This window comes from Sinocyclocheilus anshuiensis, unplaced genomic scaffold, assembly GCF_001515605.1.
Source record: "Sinocyclocheilus anshuiensis isolate Anshui unplaced genomic scaffold, SAMN03320099.WGS_v1.1 scaffold186, whole genome shotgun sequence".
In the NCBI taxonomy this organism is placed as follows: Eukaryota; Metazoa; Chordata; class Actinopteri; order Cypriniformes; family Cyprinidae; genus Sinocyclocheilus; species Sinocyclocheilus anshuiensis.
The window spans coordinates 1,420,659-1,445,061 of NW_015542355.1; the positions used below are offsets into that span (position 1 = coordinate 1,420,659).

General features: G+C 39.2%; 1 protein-coding gene across 2 annotated transcripts; it reads left to right on the forward strand.

The window, feature by feature from the left end:
• The first annotated feature begins 708 nt into the window (after positions 1 to 708).
• LOC107691649 (uncharacterized) lies at positions 709 to 15,132 on the forward strand. Of its 2 annotated transcripts, none has more exons than XM_016490381.1 (14): positions 709 to 1,175; positions 1,755 to 1,875; positions 2,524 to 2,631; positions 2,935 to 2,971; positions 3,113 to 4,962; positions 5,113 to 5,140; positions 5,292 to 7,060; positions 7,152 to 7,200; positions 7,407 to 7,450; positions 8,556 to 8,598; positions 8,715 to 10,579; positions 10,737 to 10,773; positions 10,901 to 10,984; positions 11,070 to 15,132. In XM_016490381.1, exons 1-14 carry the CDS (start codon positions 1,087 to 1,089, stop codon positions 14,855 to 14,857), a joined length of 9,912 nt encoding a protein of 3,303 aa, XP_016345867.1. In that variant the 5' UTR covers positions 709 to 1,086; the 3' UTR covers positions 14,858 to 15,132. The 2 variants fall into 2 exon arrangements, with proteins under 2 accessions (XP_016345867.1, XP_016345868.1); XM_016490382.1 differs by having other exon boundaries at positions 8,718 to 10,579.
• The last annotated feature ends 9,271 nt before the right edge of the window (positions 15,133 to 24,403 follow it).

The window sequence follows — 24,403 nt, forward strand, 5'->3', positions numbered from 1 at the left end:
ATTTAATTTTTCATAGTTATATCAGGCACATAGATATTTTTTTATATATATATGTAAGATTTATTAAATATTTCTATTGCTTTTGTCACATATTAGCTATTTTACTGGTACATTGTTTAATAATCCTGAGACCTGTGCATTTGATTGCAGAATCAAGTCACCATGTTAACTCATTTAATCCCACATTTTCCCCAAAGTAAGTGAGCACATGCATTTTACTCCTTGGAAAACTAATTTAAATTCTTATACTGAAAAAAACTGCATGCATTTTTTAAAAAGGGTTTCAAAATGTGAAATTATGCTTTGTCGTGGGATAATTCTTACTGAATCAAAAATTGCCCAATAAGGCACAAGACAAGTTGGAAACCATATAGAAGCATTTAATATGTTTTACTACTAGGCAGTTTTGGGGTAATATACATAGGGGCAAAATAAAATTAAACTGCTATGATCATTTTAAATGTTAACATCAAATCAATACAACCTGAATTTGTATTTTATCGTTGCAAAGTACACCAACAACTCTTATTAGACCCTTCAAATTCAAATGTTAGAATGTGTGAATAAATGGGTCAAACTCCCTAATTGTTTCCTGCATACTCACACATGAAATAATCAGGACTAAATAAAATGATCAACTAAGTGTTATTAAAAGGGTGTGACCTCGAATGTTCACGTGGGTTACAAAAAACATTGGCGCCTCGTGGAGAAGGGGAACAAATTTGTATTTGAATTATCAGCTCGTGATAACACTCTTTAAAAATCAGTTGTGCAGTATTTTTGACATTCTGGAAATGCACCTGAGAAGTGGAACGAATGACGGTGATAGAGTTATTTTTGGGGGGGATCCGTCTTCAGTTTAGACCATTTCCGCTCTACATAGGTGTTCTTCCTGGTTGTTGATTCCCATGTGAAAGTAGCAACACTCGGCCATGAGCAAGTTTCGGTAGAATGCACGCGACGATTGGAAATAACGCTCGATAGCGTGAAATCTAAGTAGATGCGCGTGCGCTTTTTGCTGTAAAAGCGTCTCCTTTTGAGCTGAAGGATTAATGCAATGCGGTATTCATTTTGATTAAGTCCAAAATGCCCGACTGCTGTGCCGCAGCAAACTGCGAGCAGAGTACGGACCAGTCCAACGTTTCCTTTTTTGGGTTCCCACTGGATCCCGGTCGGTGAGTGCAGCCGTTTGGGCGTAAATGCAATCGCAATATAATCGATGCTATTTTTTTCTAATTTAGATTTTTATTTAAGTACAGAATGAGCAAATTAGCATTGTTTGTTAGCTGGTTAGCTTCTGCCCCCCTTTTTACAATGATTCATTGAATGCATGGCACCCTTATTGTCAGTTTATGCTTGCCATGTTGCTTTCGTTAATCTGGTTATGCAGTGATTTTTTTTGCGAGGGTCTAACGCTATTTTGTAATTGGCAATCATGAAATTATCTTTCGCATTTTTTCAAATTGATTGCTGCAACTTTTATGGGGTAACGTAACGTTAACTAAGCAAATTACTCGCCATCATCGGGCCCTTCCCAAAATGGCAGGAATTTAATTCCCCCAGAATACGTTATTCTGTTTATGCCTGATTTGTGCTTTTGCTTTCTTCTTTGGGATTTAGGTGTCAAGCTGACAATTTGAATGTTTATAAAACACATGTGCTTTGTTTTAGACCTGTGATTTTTGATTGTTGATGTTTGGAATGGTAAAATATCACTTTTGCACTACTGCAGTAACCTCACTTCATATCTTTAGATGTAAACAATGGGTGGGAAAGTGCCACAGACCAGATCTGGAGACCAAAACACCTGAAGATTTACACGGGAACTACAAATTGTGCTCAAAACACTTTGAGACCTCAATGATATGTCAGCAAGTAAGTTTGCATGGTTTTAGTGAGCATCTTCTATTGAAAAAATTTGAATTTTTATTATTATTTTATCATGATGTGAGTAAACAAATCCAGTGAAATTAATTTTTACTAGGGTTGACCAGTAGGCTGACGTGTCCTATGTTATCCCCCAGAAAACTGCACCATTTTTGAATTGTTAATGTTTGAAGCCACTTTTTTTATTTATTAATTATTATTATTATTTTTATTTGCTAAAGATTAGCTATGAATGATTAAATTAAGAATATTTCCCAAAATGATAAGTGTACGCTGTTCCGTTTGCTCAACTGAATGGTTATAATTAAACTTTGCATCTAAATGAAATACAATTCTTGTTAATAGCCATTTATAAAGTTTCATTTGCTTTTCTAAAAAAAATAACTTCAATTTTTTTTCAAAATGAAAAGAGAAGATTAAATACTTTAATAATATTCATTTTGTTTATGGGTGCCTTAAAAATAAAATAATTTCCTGCAGCATAAGCCTCTAACATGGGATGTCACTAAATGTTCATATTTTATTTGAAATATAAAGCATTCACACATTCCCAAATATTTCAGCCTACCCTCCACACCCTGACATGACACAGTTTACCCCGTGTAGTGAAATGTGTAAAACTTCTTTTTATTTCAGAGCTCTCAGACGTCTGTTTTGAAGGATGATGCTGTTCCTACTATTTTCGATTTTGCAACCAACCAGGACAATGCACAAACCGGCAACAGAAAAAGGACACGGGAGAAAGTAAGTATCTAATGTACACATCAAGATTTAAAAACATTGTTTTATTCTGTTTCATAACGTTCTTGTTTTGTGGATAGACTGAGAAAAAAAATTATTGAGAAAAATGATTTCAACAATCAAGTCAAAATCAAGACAAAACACAAGAAAATGGCCCATTCCCTCAACAATCATTTTATAATTTATAGCCATCATTAAAATAATATACTAGCATTTTATTCTTATTATTCATTGTTTTTATTTGTCATCGTAGACGCATTCTAGTGTTGAGTACAAATAATACATTTTTTGTTTTATTTTTTTCAGACTGGAGAGGAGCCGGTTGCTACAAAGAAAACTAAAGGTAGGTAATGCATTTTCATGTCAGCATTTTTAAATTCTCTTATCTCTTTGTAATTACACAAAGTAATTACAGAAGATTCTCTGCTGTTTTTGTTTTGATGTGTTTGTGCTCTTTTTCTTTTCTTTTCTTTTTTTTTTTAAGGTACCACCAATAACTCAAACCCCTCTTTGCCAGAGGCACAAGTTAAAGTTGAGAGTGATTCTGCTGAGAACAGCGAAACACACAATCCTCCTGCACATGATGAATCAGAGGAGGATCCTGCTATTTCCAAAGCGAAGGAAACTTTGAAAGACTACTTCAAGGAGACTTTAGCCTTCATTGGTTTTAGCATCGCCAACAATACATCTCTTAATGCTGTTAAACCACTGGGGAATGACCCAGCTGGGTCACTCTCTGTCAACACCATATGTGCAGAGAAGATCGACCAAAAAGAAGTGCTCACCTTAGGTGAGGATGTGATGCGTGATGAGATCCGCAATAGCTTGCGCCTTGCACGCTTTTTTTCCATATTTCTCCAAGACAAAGTAAACATTGAGGGCAAGGACCAGATTCCTGTGTTTATCCGCTCAGTCACAGGTGAAGGCTTCCCACAGAAGCACCTCATGGGATTCCTTCCCTGTGATGTAGACTCTGAAAGTCTGTTCCTTATGCTTATATCCGAGATCCGGAACAAGTGGGACCTGCGGATGGAGCACTGCCGTGGCTTCACCTACCTGTCATCAGGTGCCATGTGTCAGAAACTGAAGGATCTCTCATGCAGGATGTTGCGGGATTTTCCACAGGTAGTTTTGTCCCCTAGTGAGCCTTACGCCTTCAATGTGTGGTTGATTCGCTCCATGCCCATCCTTCCAATTCAGGATGTTGTTGATACTGTAGAGCAGGTTGCTTCCATTATTAGGCAATCGGAAACTCTGGCGAAGAAACTTGATACCAAGATTACTGCTTCGTACAGCCACATCAAAGGCGAAGTGGACCGAGTGAAGGAGTCTTGTCAGAACCATTGGGAATACGCCACCGATGCTTTCCAGACAATGCTTGATATCTTAGAGCCACTTTTGAGCAGCATTGGAGAGATGTGCACCAGTGCCCTTTCAGATGTGGACGCAGACACAGTCGTAGTGCTTATAATGCTGAAAGAGAAGCTGAAGAACTTTAATTTCATCATTACTCTTGTGGTTTTGAAGAACACGCTGTGTTGCGTGAGCATCCTGAACCCCAGCCTCAGGGGAATAATCAGCATCAGCAGCACGTTGCAGTACACCATCTCCAACGCCTTAAAGCTTCTAACCAAACATATGCAGGAGATTGCCATTTTTCACAGGAAGTGGTTTTCTGATGCAGTGGCCAGAGCCAAGAAGTTGGGGGTGCCAGTCAATCTGCCAGTGGAGATGGTGACAAATGGTGATGGTGCAGAGAAACCACAAGACTCATTGGAGGATTACTACAGGGAGGCACTGAGTAAGAAGGTTTTACAATACCTTGTTGATGAAGTCAAAAGAGTCCTAGGCACTGAAATGGCAAGAATCCTCAGATGGTTGTCATTGGTGCCCTCATACATGGCTGACCACAATTTTAGCATCCGCAAAGACAAAGTTGCTGATGCTAACCTGAATAACTTGGCTCGTCCTGACTCCTTTTATGATGAGCTGGGCTGTTGGGAAGTGAAATGGCGACATGCTAGCAAGCGAAGGATTCTTCCCACCAGTGTTTTTGCTACCCTCAAGATCCCAGATATAGGCATTTACCCAAATGTGCAGAGCCTGTTGAGAGTGTTGGGCACCATCCCTTGTGTCCACGCTGAATCGGATGTGTATGGGCACTATGACATGGCGTTGGACCGCTATCACTCCTACATGAAAGAACTACCAGCGGAAAAGAGACTGAGCAGTATGGCCTTTGTTTATATCAATCAAGATGTCCACTTCAGCATTGAGGAAATGGTGGAGGCGTATGTGAAGAAATATCCAGAAATCCTGCAGCTATTACGTGAAGTAAGCATTTTTTTGGTAACTTTAATTTTATTTGAATTAATATAATTATATTTATATTTAATTATATTTCATTTCTGGAGATAAATAATGCCAAAAACTCAAGCATGTTTTTAACAAGCTGTTCATTTTGATCCTCTCATTTGTTTTTAGGATGATGTAATGGAAGTGCAACCATCAGGTAAAGCTTCTCACCTCTGACTTATTTTTCTTCAAAAATGTTAACACTCTTCTGATTTTCATAGCTTGAACAAGAATAAATGTAACTGAGCTGAATTTCATGTTAGATACAGTTGTTGATTTTATTTATTTTTACTCCAACCACTATGCAGTTCCTGAAACCAGTGCAAATGATGCCTCTAAAGAAGATACGGAAGAACCGAGAGAGATGACTTTAAATATGGACATTGAGAGACAGAAACTGCCTGAGTATGCAGAAACTGATAAAGAGGCATTCAAATCTGCATTACAGGCTGCTGTCACGGCAGCATACAGCAGGCAAAGCAGACACACTCAGGGTGATCAAGATCAAGAAGTAGAATATGTGACCAAATCTGAGATGAATGAAGTCCTTAAAGTGTGTGAGGATGTTGTTAGGGATAGGATTATTTCAGAGGTCGGAAATTCATTCTTCTCCCTGTTTATCGACAGAGTTGTCAGATTTGGAGAGACCGAATACTTACCTATGTTCATCAGATTTGTTGACAGTTTCGATGTCATGCGCCTTGAGCTTCTGGGTTTTATCGAGGTTACTCACGACACTGAGGCCATGTGTGAACGACTTTTTGATGTTGTCACTAACGAGTGGCATCTGGATTTGAGCTACTGCAGAGGTCAAGCTTACCTTGGCTCTGGGGAAGTGTCCTACAAGCTCAAGGCCTTTGCATGTAAAATACAGGAGAAGTATCCTCTTGCTATATGCACACACTGCTCATGTTACTCTTTCAATACCTGGTGGTCAAGGTCAGTTCCAGTAGCTGCAGTCATCAGAGCCATAGACACATTAGAGGAGATAGTGTCATTTTTTCACAGCATGCCTGCCCTCGAGAAACAGTTAGATCAAGTCTTAGCCATAGGCCTAAGAGAGAGCTATGAGAAAATCCATGAGCTTCAAGGAAAGTTCTGCTCCACTTGGCTTGAGAAACACGACTCTTATGAAGTCTTCGCTCAGATTCTGGAGCCTCTGGTAGATTGGCTAGAAAATATTGATAACTGTCAGTCACAAAGATGGAGTTTGGCAGTATCCAACCGAGCCAAGAGACTACTTCAGTTAATAAGGGACTTTGATTTCATTGTGGCAATCGTTGCGCTAAAAAATGCCTCATCCTTCACCAAAGAACTGAGTGCAGCACTACAGAAAGACCATTTTAGTGCTGCATCGCAGCTCAGCCAGATCAGTGGTATTGTGGCCACACTTAACAGAGTGAAAACCAACATCAAGGTTTTCCATCAGAATTGGTTTGATGAAGCTTCTTGTTTTGCTCAGAGTCTGGGTGTGCAGGTTAAAGTGCCTGATAGCGTGATCGTTCCAAGGGACAGCCTCTTGAAACCAGGTTCATACTACAAAGATGCAATGAGTGTCCCTTTAGTTGACCACCTTATAAACATGGTGAAAGACTATTTCTCTGATGACCACAAGGAGGCTCTCAACCTATTGTCCTTGGTCCCGTGCTCTGTGACAATGAGCTATATTTTTGAAACGCTCAAGTCAAAACCTCCATTGTACATTGGTGACCTTCCCGATCCTGACAACTTCTTCACGGAGCTAAGCTGCTGGAAAGTGAAGTGGAAAACAAAAGTGGTTAGTGTAACCATACCAGAGACCATTTTTCAGACTCTGCGTCTACCCCTCATGCAGTACTTCGTAAACATCAACACATTGCTGAAGATTATGTGTGTGTTGCCAAGCACAGCTTTGGAATATTGTGGTGAGGTGAAGCGGCACAAAATGTATCAAGACTACGTGAGCAACACCTCACCTATGGACCGATCACCCTGTTTAGCCGTGCTTCAGGTGGGCACTGACTTTAACAGAGACCTAGACCGTATGGTTGCTCAGTGCTTAAAGCTCACACCGAAGACGTTGGAGGGTATTTGCCTGGTAAGAATGAGTTTTTTCAGTAATCTGTTGCTTGTTTCAAATGTTTAATTTGCTTTCCAGATGTGTTTGTAAAGTCTGTTTTACTTCACAGGACAAAGAATCCAAAACCTTAGGAAGGACTGCTGAAACAAAAACAGAAGGTATGCAATATGTATATTAAAGAATCAATGGATGCTTTTTTTCCTTGTCTTTTAAATAAAACATGCATGCATGAATTGCATACAGTAGGAAATAAAACATGCATGCATGAATTGTTTACAATAAGATCAATAACATGCATTTAGAAAATAGGTAGGGTGAATTTTCATTTCATGTCTACTTTAATGCTCAATTTCCAACATTGCAGATGGCACACACATGGATGAAGTAGAAGACAGGGAAGCTCAGCAGGTTTGTAAAGTTGTGATAATTATTATAATTGTTATTAACAGTTAAATAGTATATCACCTTCAAATTTTCAAAGGGTTTAGAGAATAGTTTATAGATTACAGTATAGATAATTGATTTAGTTGAAGATTGTTTTAAACTATTTTGGGTAAAATGTTGATTCAAATCAGTTGTTGTTAGTTGATTGTAGGGCTGGGTATCGTTCAAAAATGTTCGATACCGATACCTTGACTTCGATATCGGTTCCTGAACTATACTTTTTTTTTGATGCCAATTTTATGAAATCAATTTTAACAATCACATTATCTAAAAAATAAATAAAAATTGGTTTTATTTTTCAGCTTGTTGATGTTTATACACTCAAAGACTCATCTCCTGAGCCACTGCACAAAGGAACAAAATGTAACCAACACAATAAATCAGTGCAAATAGTTTTAATAAAGCTCAAATAGTCTTCAGTTTACATATAGGCTACATTTACACTAGTGCTTGTTCGTTTTAAAACACATAGCTCAGACAGACTCATAATTTCTATTAATTTTCCACTGATTTACTGATGAGCATTAGCAGCTTCCAGCACTGTGTCTGTGTTCTCTCTTCCATGATCGCTGTTCTGACTCGGGGGATGCTATTTCAGGAACTTTACATGGCCAAAACACATATTAGACGGCAATCGGAAATTACAAACACTCGATGGTGGTTTAAAGTGAGTTTTGAGTAAAAGCGGAATATAAATCTTCTCATTCACACTACAGCCTCACGTGTGAGCCACATCTCTGAGTGTAACCGGTGTAAACTAGTAGGTGTGTTCGACTTGACGCAGACCGACTGTGCAGTCCGATCGGTGTATTACAGTATCACGAGAGCTAAAGAGAGCAGACTGCGCCGCGCCGCTTCTAGTCGAACACTAGTGCTGCAGACTTATTTGGCTCACTGACATTGATGAGATTAACCCCTTAGGTATCGAAATTTGGCATCGAACAATGAGACGTTTTTCGATACTTGATGGTGTCGAGGCACTCGATTCCTAAGAAGTATCGAACTTGATACCCAGCCCTAGTTGATTGCTTTTTTCAGTTTTGTTCATAAGTAGCATTTCTATTCACAGGACTCCAGAATACTTGTGATGAATTCTGAGATAACTGGCAGTGGTATGTAATTTTTGGGAATGGTCTTGCATTTGAGTTCTTAATGTGTTTGAGCCTTTAATGAAATATTTGTTTTATCGAAAATAGCTGTCTAAAACTATGTTTACCCTGACTTCTAGAAGCAGACATCCACAAAGAGGGGCCAGAAAGCATAGAGACTCTGCAGCAGTCTGAGAATATAGAAGTGGTTGCTGGTTGCTTGGAAGTGGCAGCTGAGGAGCAGCATGCAAAGGTTGAAGAAGTGGAGCTAGTTCCAGATGAGAATGGCCATTCTGAAGAACCAGCTGACAACATAAGTAACTGGGAAGAAGTCTTTAAACAGGCAGCTAAGCTTGCAAGGAGAAACTGCTCATTGATTGACCTCAATAAACCAGAGCAAGATGCTGTTGTTCAGAAACTTACCTCGTGTCATTGGGTACAGGAGGAAGGGACATTGTTTTCAGAGGGAGAAATGTTACAAAGAATTGTGAAGGCCATACGAGAAACAATCCTCACTGAAGTTCAGGACTCTCCTTTCTTTTCCATCATCACTGATAGAGCTATCTCAGTTGGAGAGGTGAAGTTCCTACCAGTCTTTGTTAGATATGTGAATGACTGCATACCCAAAGTGGAACTTATAGGATTTCTGCCCTTTGATGAAAGCTCTAATGTGGATTTGCAAGCTAAGGCTCTTTCAGCCACACTTGAGGATGAGTGGGGACTTCAGATGGGCTGCTGTCGTGGCCAGTCTATCATGTGCTTTGGTACAGGGGGCAAAAGTCTCAGAAAGATGGCTTTGAGCTTTTTAGAGAGCTATCCGTTAGCTGTGAACACTCCCAGTGAGTCTTGTGGACTTGCCTACTGGCTGGCTTTAAGCCTACAAAATGCCTCCATTACAAAGGTTCTAGAGACAGCTGAGGATCTGCTACAGTTTTTTGACCAGTCACCCAAATTAGAGAGTGAGCTTGCAATGACCATGGATGGGCTACTGAATGCCCCACGGGAAGCACTTGCAGAGATCCCAGAGACCTGCCTGTCCAGATGGAAAAAGAGAGAAGACTTCTTTGATATTTTGGTGGACATGCTGGAGGGAGTCCTGAACTGCTTAGATTCTGTGAGCACCAACTGCAGTGGGTCATGGAGTAGTAGCATGTCACTGCATTCCCAGACCCTGTCCACAGCTATTAGACAGGTCGATTTTGTCATCCCCCTAGTGATCTTGAAGAATGCCTGTGCTCCCTTGAGGAATTGCAGCACTGTGTTTCGCTGTGGAAACCCTGCTGACATTATTTGCGAGCTTGAGAAGATTATGCCAATAATTGATTCTTTTAGCAAGATGTTGGACAATGTGAGTGCAGTGCATTCTATCTGGTTTGAGGAGGCAGTGGAGCTTGCTACTAAGGTCATGGGATTGCTGTCATATGCAGAATCTGTCAGTGGCTATGATTCACCAGATATGTTCTACATGGAAGCAGTTAGCTTACCAGTTCTAAATGGTTTGACTGAAGAAATGAAGTTTAACTTCTCAGAGAATCACCTAAAAGCCCTGAAAGTTTTGTCCCTTCTGCCAACGTGCAACCCTCTGCCAATTCTCCCAGAATCCACAGATAAACTGCACACTATATACCTGAGCGATCTTCCTGAGCCAGAGACAGCAGAAGAAGACATTAACACCTGGGCCACAGTATGGAGGGAGAAGTATCAAGATGTTTGTCCTCCCACCTCCATCTCTGAGACATTGCTCCATAATGAAGCCAAAAACCTTCCAAACGTTGCTACCCTTCTTAAGCTTGTGGCCGTGTTGCCTAGTATTAGCATGGAGTGTGATCTAATGAAGACGACACTAAACTCCTTGAGGACCTTGCTCAGAGATGGTATCTTCAGCAGGGGTAGTAAGACTGATGCTGTGATGCTTCTTATGCATCGCCAGACACTGCAGAGCCTGGAGGAGGTGATTGAGAAATGCATGGAGGATGATCCAGAAAGTAATCAATTTCTTGCACAGGTGTGGTATATTTCTTAGTGTTTACACTGTGTAAATGTTCTCATTGTCCAAAAATATTAAATTAACATACTGTCAATCACCCTAGCCTGTATGCTCTTATTAGTATTATCAAATGATAAACAAAATAATGTCAATCAAATTTTCTTCATACATGTAGGTAAAATCAAGAGTTAATCATCTGAGAATGGAAGGTGGTAAGTAAAACTAATTGCCCAACTAATTACTCAGTTACTAAAACTAATTAAGTAGCTCAAATGGGCCTTCAAAATAATGAAATTGCTGTTGTTTTATTCTGACACACTCTTTCCTGTCCTTTCTCAGAGGTGATTACCATGGCTCCACAGGAGATGGCTGTAGATAGAAATGGTTCAGATTATCCACAAGAGGCAAAGAATGCTGGAATCGGTGAGTGATATTAAATGAAAAGTATTAGTAATAAGGCATTATCTCTCTTTTTTTAATTAAATATTATGTCTCATCCTTTGTTTAGATGTTGAAACTCTCGCTCCAGAGGAAATTCTAGTGGAAACCAATTGCTCTAGTGAAATGGAAAGAGCTGAAGAAAACAAACCTGACCAGCCATCATCTTTAACGCTTAACAGCTCAGACAAAGCCACAACTGCAGCTCAAGTCATCCATGCTTGCAGCTCTCTGCCAACCAGGACACCTGACCAACCAACAGAATCTGTCCAAGATGCCGCTATGCAATCTACAGTAGCAGAACATGATAGAAGTGATCAACTGATAACAGTTGCTCAAGATGTAAATGATAGATCTGAAGTTCTTGATCAGTGTGGAATTGGTCTGCCAGTAACCGGGGATCAAGTAGTTACTAATCAAGGTGGAACTGAGCAGTCCAATGAAGAAGGACCAGTTAGCACTGTTCAGTCAGTGTCCGTTAATCAAAGTGAAACTGATCTACCTATGGAAGTTGATGAGTTTGTAGCAGCAGAACCAGGCGAAACTGACCAGTCAGCAACAGAGGAACAAAGTGTACCTGATCAGTTCATGGCAGTTGCTCAAGTTGAAACTGATTCCTGCATAGTAGCTCAAGATGAAGGTTGTCACACATTAACAGGGTTAGCAGATGGTCAGTTTGTGTCAGAGGATCAGAGTGAATCTGTTCAGCTCATGTCAATTGACCACAGTGTAAATGATCAGTTAGAGTCAGTCCATCAAAGCGAAACTGATCAAGTCATGGAAATTGATGTGAGTGTAAATGATCCATATGTAGTTGAAGATCAGGGTGGAAATGGTCAGCCAGCAACAGGGGAACAGTGTGTTGTTGAGCAGTTGGAATTTAGTCCAGTTGAAACTGATCAGTCTATTGTAAAATGTCGGGATGAAGCTTGTCAGATAGTAACAGTGATAGCAGATGAAGGAGAAACTGGTCAATTTGTATCAGTGGAACAAATTGGATCTCATGAACTTGAGGCTGTTGATAACTCTGGAAATGATCATTCTATAGCAGCAGGTCAGGACGAAACTGGTCAGTCAGTAACCGAAGATCAGACTGTAAATGATCAGTTCATGGCAGATGGTCAATTTGAAACTGTACATTCCGTAGTAGAAAGTCAAGATGCAAGTCAGACAGAACCTGTGTTAGCAAATGAACGAGAGTTAATATCAGAGGATCAAAGTGAATCTCACGAGCTCATGGTAGTTGACTCTGGAAATGATCAGACTCTAACAGCAGATCAAATTGTAACTGGCCAGTCAGAAATAGGAGACCCAAGTGTAACAGAACAGTTCATAGTAGTTGGTCATGTTGAAAATGATCATTCCATAGTAGATCAACATAACACTGATGAGACAGAAACTGGGTTTCCAAGTGAAGGTGAAACTAGTCAGTTAGTATCAGGAGATCAAAATGTATCTGATCAGCTCATGGTAGAAGATGACTCTGGAAATGATCAGTCTGTAACAGCAGATCGAGATGTAACCTGTCAGTCAGTTACAGAAGATCAAAGTGTACCTGATCAGTTTATACCAGTTGGTCAAGGTGAGTCCGATCAGTCTATAGTTGAGGGTAAAAATGAAACCACTCAGACAGAAACTATATTACCAAACAAAGTTGGAACTAGTCAGTTAATATTGGGGGATCAATGTGGAGCTGATCAGCTCATGGAAGTTGACTCTGGAAATGATCAGTCTGTAACAGTAGATCATAATGGAATTGGTCAGTCTGTTTTACCAAATGAAGTTGGAACTAATCAGTTAGTTTTGGGAGATCAATGTGGATCTGATGAGCTTGTTGTTGAGTCTGGAAATGATCAGTCTGTAACAGTAGATCAAGGTGGAACTGATCAGTCATCAGCAGATCAAACTGTAACTGATACATTTGTGGAAGTTGCAACTCATCAGCCTTTAGTAGAACATCAAAGTGGATTTGTGTTAGCAGATGGAAGTGGAACTTGTCAGATAGCATCAGGGAATCAAAGTGGAAATGATCAGCTTGTGGCAGATGAAGCTTGTGGAAATGATCAGTCTGTAGTAGAAGCTCAAAGTGAAACTATTCTTGCAATTGCATTGAATCAAAGTGTACCTAATCAGTCTGTGGAACTTAGTGAAGGTGGAAATGATCAGATAGTACCAGGGAATCAAAGTGAAACTGATCAGTCCAGCATAGTAGATCAAGTTGGCCTTGAGCAGCCCAAAGTAGCTGCAGACTGTGGCACAGATCAGTTCAGTTCAGTGGCTCCAGATTGCTCTGACCAAGAAACTGCAGCAGTACATATTTCCCTTGATCAGTCCTCTGCAATAACTCCACGTGTTACTAACCATTGCACACCTGCTTCACCTGAGGATATTACTGATCATCCCATGGCAGCGGAATTTGAAGGCACAGTCCAGTCTGAAGTAAAGGCTCAGGATGGTGCAAACCAAGTAGTTACCCTGGATGGCACTGGACTAAAAGAAATAGTTTTTACCCCCTACGATGCTGTTGCGCGAAAGGAATTGCTCAAAGAACTGTGTAACATAAAGTTCTTTTCCATAGTCACAGAGGAAGAGTTTGCAATTGATGACCAACCATACATGCCTGTAGGAATACACTACCTTAACAAACAAGACATTCAGTGTGAAAATATATTAACCTTTATCCCCCTTTCCACAAACATTGCTTCATTCGTGGATACGCTCACCATTGCCCTCTCTGAGAAGTGGGGTTTGAATTTGGCACTCTGTAGAAGTCAATCTTTGGCAAGACCAGGTGCCTCAGTCTCTCAAATGACACAGGCTTCAGCTTTGCTTTCCCAGAGACTCCCTCATGCTTTCAGTTTCCCAAACCTTGTAACTCCAAAATCTTTGCTTGCCAGTTTGTCCTCCCTGAGAGAGATAACTCAATGTTTTGAGTGCTTGGAGCAGCTCTTCATGTGGTTCTCTGAGGATATTCAACGACGTGTAAGGCTAGAGGATGCTGTTGTACATTTGTTCCAGAACGACGAAAGGAAGGCCAGTGAGCTGAAAGCCAAGATCCGCAACAATCAATTGGCAATGAGCCATGAAGTTCTGGAACTTACTACAGACATTCTAGAGGCCATCGTCTTTTGCTTGAATGAGATGAAAGGGATCCAAGATGAGGCAAACACAACACAGGCTCAGAGCTTCCTTTCTGCTATCCAAAACTTTGATTTCATATTGACCGTTGTGATTATGAAAAACATCTTGAGCCTCACCAAAAGCATAAGCCTGAGTCTTCAGGGAAATTCCTTTGACGTGTATCAAGCTGTAAACCGCCTGTCTGATCTGCTGCCCTCTCTCAGTGAAATAAAGAACAGTATTGACTCACATCATCAAACCTGGTTTCAAGAGGCAGTTGCATTAGCGTCTAAGCCGGTACTTTCACTACAACCACCCTTAAATGTGCACTACAGAGAGGACATCAGTAAAGGGGCCATTGAGCACTGTATTGCTGAGATGGAAGGGCTCTCCCAGGATGTTCTGTCTGCTCTTCGCTGCTTGCAGGTTGTGCCTTATGTCATGTCCAAAGTGGAGGGATGCTGCGAGGACACTGAGTTTGTCAAGGTGTTCCAGTATGTCTTACCTGACCCAAACTCCTTCCAGGATGAGCTGCGGAGGTGGAGGGACAGGTGGCAAGACTCTATTGCCAGTCATCAACACCTACCTGACACTGTTCTCGGCACTCTCAAAACTTCTGACATTGAGTCTTTTCCCAACATTTCAACTATCCTTAGGCTCCTGGCTGTCCTGCCCGTCTCCCGCACGCAGAGTAGCTTCACACAGGGAAAGATCAAATCTGAGCTGTACCGTCTGTAGTAGGCTTGGCTTAGCTGCCCCCAAACAAACCGTCTAATAGGATGTCATACACTGCTGAAACTTCAGAATGTCCCACTGTATTCTCTAAACTGTAGATCACATCTGACTGTAGGTTTCAGTATGTATATTTTCTTTTAGTTTAATTAGACCTGTACACTTTAAGTATAATCATATAATGGTTTTATTGATGTTTTGTCTTTTTTATTTCTTTTCCTTTTACGTAAGTGGCATGGAAAAAGAGGACTGCCAATTGGGACCAATGTCTTGCCAAAAAATGAGAATAGGATGCCCTTGGGGGGCTTACTGCTTTGTGCCTTTATGCAAAAACCATACATAACTCTTTAAATCATGTGACACAGAAAGTCTGGATGGACGCTTTCACACCACACTTTTTTGGGAATTTCCTAATATCTTCAGGAACTTTTAAAGACTTCAAATCATATAAATACACTGAGATGCATTGCGAGGAAAAGAGAATCATGTTTTATCACAATGAATTATGACTGTGTTATATTGTCAAAATGTCATCCCATGGCACAAACTAAAAACAGTCTGGTCCTGTATCATTATGCTTGTTACGATGTTTGATTTGTTTGCAGTTTTATTTAGATGAATGGATCTTTATGTAAACAATTCTCCCAGAAGCCCTCCTCATGAAGGAAGCGTTCATATATATTTGACTAAAATAAACAAATAAAATCATTGAAAGGCAGCAGTTTTACATTTGAATTTCTGCTCAATTCAAAGAGAGAATATTTAAGGATGTCCACAAGATGGCAGTATACGCTTTTCATAGTTTGGCGAGTATCTGTGGGTAAGTACTGATTCATCCCTGCGTTTCTTTAAGCTTTTTGCCCTGAGACTCTAGATGATTTATGCTTTGTAGAAGCTAATTTAATTGTAGGAACATTCATTTATTCACTCAATTAAGTTAGTGTGTGTAATGGATTCATTAGTGGTTGATTCTTTTTTTTTTCTTCTCTTCCCTACAACATCTAGAGAGCAGGGTGACTGATGCTGATGCATGCAAAATACAATAGCATGTTAAATGGCAAGTGATACACAAATTGTTGAAATAAAATGACTTTTTTTTAAATTGTGCACATTACTTAAACTTATGAGTCTTTTTCTCAAATCAGTTGATTAGATGGCCATTAATATAAAATTAAAACTTATTTGTCATGCTACACTAATTAAATTTGTTAATGGTAGAATGTTATGGTGGGCGTAACAGCTGATGTCATTGGCTGGCTTCATGTGTTACTTTGTTTAGTCTTCAATTATTTTAGTTCCTTGTTTTAACTGATTTAGTCTTATTTATGCATACTGTTTATAGCTTTGATTGATTCTTGATATCCCCCCAAAACTAAGGAGAAAAATCCCACTTCTGTTCTCCACTTCCTGCCAGTGTCCTCTACTCTCCCACTGAGTTAAAGGTAGTTAATGATTAATGTTTTCACTTCTTAATGCCTTTTTTTAAGAGTTGAGGCTTTTCACAAAGTAGCATTGGCCCCCTGTAGCCGGTGGATGATTTGCCGCCATTCTTTATCTCTTGTTTCATAGACTGCAGATCCATCATAAAATATTGTTTTCGGCAGGCACGTGCACAGGTAGGGCTCAACCTGTGCAGAGCACATGCCCTTTTTGCCCTTACACTCCGAGTATCTAGTTTTCTATACTCTCCACTCGTCTTCAAATGTATTAACGTAGTAAAAAATGGTTTTACTACAGTAATGTTGTTGTAACCAAAAAAAAAAAACTTTACAGAATCAAATCACTGTGAAATCTTTAGTTCGGGAGTAGATCTCGAGATGTCTTTGAGAAGCAATCAGTCTCCCATTTCCATGCAACCTTGGACCTATGATTCACCCTTGGGGGCTAGAGCCTTTGACCTTTTAGGGTCGTTTCTTGTGAGAGAGGCAGTAGATGGGGTTGGAAAGGCAGGAAAATAAAGCTATTAACAAGACAACACCACAGTAATTACAACTACAAATCAATCAAGGCCTGCTTTATTACTTTATAGTGGCAGATTGAATCTATGACTTGCAGTCAAGAGAAAGTAGAGTAGCAGTTCTGAAATCCATGAAGACTATTCCAAAGAATGTATGTATTTTTCTTTCTTTGCTCCTTAGGGTAGCATTACTAGTCAGCCGACAGCTTAACTGACTTAAGTTTGTATGGTTACACTTTACTTGAAGGGGTGTGCATAAGACTGACATGACACCTTCATAATCATGACATGACACCTACATAATCATGACATGACACCTACATAATCATGACATGACACCTACATAATCATGACATGACACATGTCATGAATATGAAGGGTTTTTATGCATGTTTATGACAACTGTCATTAAGTGTCATTCGCTCAGTTATGTCATTTTTAATGCAAATATGACATTATTTGACCTAACCCTACCCCTACCCTTACCCCTAACCATAGCCCATAACAAAGACATCTCAAACAATGTCATCTTTGCATTAAAAATTACATAACTGAGCGAATGACACTTAATGACAGTTGTCATAAACATGCATAAAAACCCTTCATATTCATGACATGTGTCATGTCATGATTATGAAGGTGTCATGTCAGTCTTATGCACACCCCTTCAAGTAAAGTGTTACTGTTTGTATCAAGACAAATGTGTGATTTTTTTAAATCTTTTTTTTTTAAAGGATCAACAATTTAATCAAAGCATTTTGTACAAATGCATTTATACTCACTCTGTTGTTAAATGTGTTGTCAAAAGTGTGGTTAGATAATATCGTGCAATGTCTATCTGTCCTCAAAACAATTAAGTGTTTGATCAGTTCCCAAAGGATTTTTTATGTGGCGTTCGATAGTGTGCTAAGCCAAGTCCTTGTCCGTCTTTCATCGACCAATGCATTTCGCATACCACATGGTTTTGAATTTCTCCCCATTTTCCACAAGCAATAAATTATTATTTGTGAGATCTGCTGGCCAGATTTTTGTGAATTCGTTGTGATATTCATTGTTCTCAAATACAGTTACAAGTGCAACATTTAGACATTTATCTTCTCTTTCATATCTTCAGAAACCCTTAAATGTTCATTAAGGACAGGAGTTGCAACATCAGTCAGGTGAGTTTGTATATTTTCCTTCAAGCTGCAAAATAGGCCTCCTATTGTCAGTTAATACTGTAGATCTCATGACTCTGTTGCTTAGGTAACGTTTTTAGATTATTTCAAACTTTGAAACAATGAAGATCTAGCCTATTTAAGGACTGAATTCTTGTTATTTTTGTTAGCCTTTTCCAGGCTTATAACATGAGCCTTAAAACCCCTGGAGCCATTAGCTGCAGCTGAAATGCCAAGATACATTTCCTCTTGTGTACTGCTATCTGGGATTAGTACATATCCTCTCTCTTTCCTCCAAAAGCACTCAGTCTGAATGTTGTTTCACTTTGTGTGTTCAACTGGAGCATCCTCTGCTCTGATCACACTGTAGAGGGCTCATGTATTCTCTGTCTGTAGGCAGAAACAAGCTGCCCTCTCCCTCCTCTCAGAACAAGGGTCTGATTGTGTCTGCTCAGCCCGGTGTGAAAGAACTATCTTTTCGTGTTACCTCTGCTCATCCACAGAGCAAACGGATCCGTCTCCTCTGTCGGCTGGGCACTACAGCAGCGCTGTTTGCAGACAGGATTATGTCGGAGTCCTGCGGTCTTCAAGCTCTCAGAGACTCTCCTACCATCAGCTTTTGTCATAACTATTTTAATTCTTTATTCTAAGTTCTATGTTGTCTGTAACCTTATAATCTGTTCTAAAATCAGTTGTACTCTTTCAAATGGCTGAATAAAAAGTGTTATATATTTCATCCCTCTCTGTTTGATTGTATTACATCGTCTGCTAATCTCCTGGCCAAACTGAAAATTGCCCTAATTGAACTCCTGAGCTTGTTTCCTGCTGGAAGTCAAGGCTGGGCCATGCCATAGGACCTGTGGCGGTGCATAATCATGTCCATGCACAGCATGGTTTTAACTATACTCCTGAGAAAGAGACAGAGGGCTTAACAGGATTTTATTTCAAGGTTTCCGTGCCGGCAATCCCTAGCGAAAATCTCAGAACCACCAACAAATAATGCATTTGGTTTGAGTTATTCTGATGTCAAATATGTTGGTCAGATCCGGAAACATTTTAATTTTTAAAAAAAAAATTTCCATGTACTCTGCATGTAAATCTAGATCTTAACATCAGATCGCTCAAATATTTAAATGCCATGGATTAACCTGTGAGTTTTGAAGAAGTTTTACAGTTAAAACTGAACCTGAGTACATTGGAAGTGAAATGGGTATATCTTGGACAGATTAATATGGCTATTAGAATTCTTGAAATAACTGCTTTTTGGCTTTCTAAATCAAGAGTAGTAGGAATGTGTGTCACAGATTAATTTGCTTATGAGAGTTTGAGGTCTGAGTGCCTGCCGATATGAATAATGCCCTGCTGTATGAGTGAAGGGCAAGTAGGATTATCTTGTGATTAGGTTACCGCTCTGGTAGCCTTTTCTCTGGACTACTTTGCTTTCAGATCGTAGCGTCTATAGTTGTTATATCAGACCCTGGTACTCTGGTTTCTTTTTGCTTTAATCCTACAGAAGGCTATTGAACAAAAACAGATGTGTCCGTACAGTTTATCTATTGTTCTACTTGTTACCACTTTCTGCCCTGTTAATCTCCACCGCCTTAGTAGATCAGTGTTCATCTAGACCCAAAACTTTTGCCAAGTCTATGCTCTTGCCACCTAGAAAGCTTACTCCATTCTCTCATTGATTCAAATTCTCTTAATCTTCAGAAACCGATATACAAACTCTGCAAGTCAGATGAAAGGCTATTGCCTTGTTCACACAGCAGCAGAATGCAGTGTCAGTCAAGAATTTAAGTGCTTAATATAATTACATTTATGCATAGATTTCCAAGAGTGGCAAGCTTCTATCCATCTTATTTCTCAAAGTGAAAAGCAAGCTGTTTCCTGTTAATGTGCAAGACTTCCGATTCATTAGCAGGAATAGCCACTATCAGCTAGACATTTCTGAACCCCTGATGTGTGAACTGGACCCTACTGGAAAATAACTAGTTGTCACATCATAAAATTCAATAGCCACTTGCTGCATGCATGTCTTGTGTGTAATGATTATTTTTATTTATTTATTTATTTTATTTTTGGCCAACTTGCACAGACTGAGATATGATCTGTGTTATCTAGGTTTTAGATGCAGTCAGATAGATCCTGCTTCCATCAGTTTTGTGGTCATGCACGTGACTCAAATGTGCTTCACTCAGGTATAAAAGCTGCTATGGGTTAATTAAGATTTTACAGATGAACTCGCGCCTCGATTGGACTTTTCACTGTCACTATGGTCACAGGTGATTATCAAGGCTAGCATAAGAACAAAAAGGGAATTTACATTGGGTATTCATTCATACAGTAGTGATTTGAATGCTATGTACACAGTTGTGTGAATGGGACAGTTCAAGAGTGAAGGATCTGAGGACCTGTGTGTGTAGCTTCATACATCTGTGTTGTTTTATTTTCTTCATTTTGTTTTATTTTTTAGCATTTATACAGTTTTCATTCGCCTATATTTAAATATTTTATATTACTTATTTACCTTGCGATGCTAGTGATTGTTTAATCTAAGAGAGAATATCTCAGTTTCAAGGGTTTATTATTATTATTTTTTTTTGGAAGCAGTTTGATATAACAACACTTGTTGGATTTGTGCTGGTCAGACAAAGTCTTAGTATTGAAACATATGCAAGAATGTAAGTAAACCCTGCTCATGTTTATCATCATCACTTCGTCTTTCTGCTCTTTCCTGGTGGCCTCTGTCAACCAATCAGGCTTATAGAAGAATCCAATATTCCTGGCATTAACCAGTCACACCTGTTGTTAAATAGTTGTCAAGCCCAACACTGTGTCTGTGTCAACAGCTATAATAGATACTCCTGACCATTTATTCTAAAATAGATGTGCTATTTTATAGACGTATGTTATGTCCTGTTATTATTATTGTGTAGTGGTTTGAGGCCAACTGTATTCCTCTGGCACTAGTGTTGCACAGTGGCTTTTGATCTAGCTTTTGCTAGGAGTGCTGTAACAGTATTCCAGTCCGCCTACTGATACATTTCTGATGACAGTGGTTATATCTCATCTGTATAAATCTCTATAACCCACCCACTTTTGTTGATGAGCAGCTTCTTTTGATCTTGTTTTGAGCAGAAAATGCTCTTACCACAAGTACGTCTCTTCTGACCGATAAAGTCGCTGTGATACTGATTTTATCTCATCTGTATCGCCTGTCCCAGCATTCTCCTTGGCAGATGGGTAAAAGCTTTGATCTTGTACTGAGGGAAAAATAACGCTCACTCAAATGTGGACAGGACAACATGGACGCACACAAGGCGATGTCTGTAAGGCCTTTCATGCCCCTGCTGTTTGTAGCCGTAGTTTAATTCTCCTTCCATGTTTCATGCTGGGGAGAGAGGGCCTGTCCTAAACAAATGGCCCCTTTCTGAAGAACAGGTCCAAACTCTCTAAACAGTCTGAACTGGACGCTGAACGTTTTCTCTCCGAGTTCTCCTGCTGAGTGTGACTGTCCCCTTGTTTTTACAGCAAAAAGCAGGCAACACACAAACCCAGACGCGAAAGCATGTTCTGCACTTTTTTTGTGCTCTGAAAGCATGGAATTTAAAATGTTTTAATTTTGACAAGTTTCTGCATATAATAGGAAACTTAATTGTTGGGGGAAAGCGGGGAGTGGTTTTTAAGTTCTCATTCTTGATGTTTAGTGTATGTAAACTTCCTAAAATGTTCTCCTAAACAGTAATTTGTTTATATTTAAGCCATTTGATCTTTAGCACCATGCTTGCAATAGAAACAAAACCTCAAGATACTGGCATGCTGACATAAGCTGTTTGTCAGGTCTCTCTTCGTTCGGCCTATTAAGTCATGATTTGTTTTTATGAGATTGCCTAATTAAAACAGGTTTCAAAAGAACAGCCAAAACAAAGCTTCTCCCACCTTAGCTTAAATAAACTGGCTGGACACAGTGCTGCAGCCAAAGTGATGCATTTCCTCTTAGTTTAAACAGCCAGTCAACGACAGACTCTCCATCACGGCGTAGCAGACAGCACCAAACAGACGCTGCCGCCTTTCTTGTGTCTCAAACAAATGGATTCTGTATTTGTCGGAGACACAGAGCTGCTGACCAATGTTTCAAATCAACATTGTTGCTGTGTTCTGTTCGTACCGTGTAGATGTTTTGCCTCAAACAGGTAACGATTCCCACCATTCATTGCTGGCACCATGTAATCATGCAGAGCAATGTGTCTCACTTTTTCTATTACAAGTTTGACTTTGACTGAAAGTCAATATATATTGCTTACTGGAACAAAAAGTTAGGGTAGATTCTATTATTTAATTGTTTAAGCTGTCTACAAGCAGATTATCTACATGTCGATACTTTTGCATTAATATAGATTTTTTTTATATGTAATGTGTATGTGTGTGTGTATATATGAATGAAAATATAATAATTGTGTGTATATATAATTATGCATTTATTATTATACAATATGTTTGTGTATATATTAATATATATTTTTATTATATTTTACTGTAAATATATGTACATATAATTTGTATATATAATGAAATAATTATTTGTGTATATATATATATGCATATATTTATTATGATTATAATTTTACATACACATACACACATATACTGTATATATATATACATATATACATATTATTTGGAAGATCAATTGTAGAGCACTCAAATTAATTCAAAACAAAAGATGAAAAAGATTGAAGGAAGTTCATATTTTTCAATAGAAATACATGTTTAGTATCAAATATAAATTAATGAGTATTGATGAGATTTTATTATAGAATACTGTCATAAAACAATAAAATTTCATCACTGCTGATGACAATATTCAGGCTTTTTTTTTTTTTAAACTAAGAGGCATTAGGACAGATTTATTTTGCCTTTGATTGAGGTTTATTTGTTCTTGTAACTTTGCATTCTTAGTGATGCAACGTGCAGATGCAGTCGTGCAGTTCTAGCTCTGTGCCACTGACAGTCACTGAGACACGAGACAGCTGTGAGCAGGGCAGAGACTCGAGACGTCAGGGGACGGGGGCACTGTGTCTCTGCACTCCTTCAACAAGCTCAGAATGAATGATCTGAATATGTGTCAAGGTAAATGGTGCTATGTGTCTGATGATGTCTCAGATAGAAGACAAATAGTGTGGACCAGTTTGCACAACTGCCTCAAATGATTCATTATGCAAACGTTAAATCATTAGTCTCAGTAATGGCATTAAACTTCACACATGGATAGCCACCACAAAATGTCTAAAATTGCGTAATTGAGTTAACGTTTCAAATGCAAAATGTAAAAAAAAATAAATAAAAATGTTCTTATTCAAAGCACATGTATTTTTCTGCCCCATGTATAATTTCAGTTATATAAACTGAAGTAGCTTCCGTGCCCTCTATGAACCACCCTAAGGCTATGTAAGACTCTCAATGCTGGTAGAAGAAGGCTGAAAGATCAAAGTGGCTGTGGTGTTGATCCTGGTATGAGGAGGAATTGAGAGCCTGCGTGTTAAAACCTCTAACACAGACACACTAGAGAGGTCACGGCTCTTTTGGTCAGTCTTCAGTCCCGTTTGACCTGATATTAAGAGTTCATGCCCATTCACATCTCACTGCTACTAGATGCTTTTCACATCCCTCATAAAATGGCTGTAAGACTTAGTTTTTCCATAAACATGCTCCTATTATGACTTCACATTGCATGAAAATTAGCTGTCTGAAAGATGTGAATGTATATTTTTGTTTACTTCTTATAACAGATCATAAATAAGCTTGTTTAAACATTAAAAGAAGACCCATTTATTGATGCTTCCATCTGTCTACAATGTTCAGAATGCATTGAATCTCAAAAAAAAAAAAGTCTGTGGTTTTTATTCATGTCCAAAGTCTATTATCTCCAGCACATCTCCCTAAGCTTGGCTAATTCCCATTCCCGCATATTTAAATAATTTGCTGTAGGCAAATGTGTTTAGCGAAATAACGCATATATTTGCTTTCCCATCGCTTTGGGTCGAGATTAGAGCTCCACGGGCATTTCTTGTTATATTGAGCTGAAATGGTGCAGCTTGGCGGCGAATGGAAATGTCATGCTTCGGCAATTGTCGGTGGTACCTCTTAAGAGTATCAGATTAGCTCTAAATATACACGCTGCCCTCTTTTCTGTTCTTCGCTGCTTTGGTTTCAGCTGTGAGAGAAGGATTAGTTTATTAGATTATTTCTTAAATCAATTAAACTAAAATAGTCGTGCCTACAGTTTCCAATATCATGCCCCTCTTGCAGGCCTCTTTGGAGTGAATGATTTAAGTCTGTGTGGCATTTTGTCTTCTTGACACCCCTCAGTATGTTTTATTATGCAACAGAACGTGAAAGGAAAGGCATTCGGTGGGTCAATCAAGGTTATAGTGGTTG

Excerpts from the sequence above, each read along its gene's own strand:
- LOC107691649 (XM_016490381.1), top strand. The coding sequence starts at position 1,087 with ATGCCCGACTGCTGTGCCGCAGCAAACTGCGAGCAGAGTACGGACCAG. Across the intron at positions 1,176-1,754 it reads TTCCCACTGGATCCCGGTCG|ATGTAAACAATGGGTGGGAA; the intron begins GTGAGTGCAGCC and ends TCATATCTTTAG. Across the intron at positions 5,141-5,291 it reads AATGGAAGTGCAACCATCAG|TTCCTGAAACCAGTGCAAAT; the intron begins GTAAAGCTTCTC and ends ACCACTATGCAG.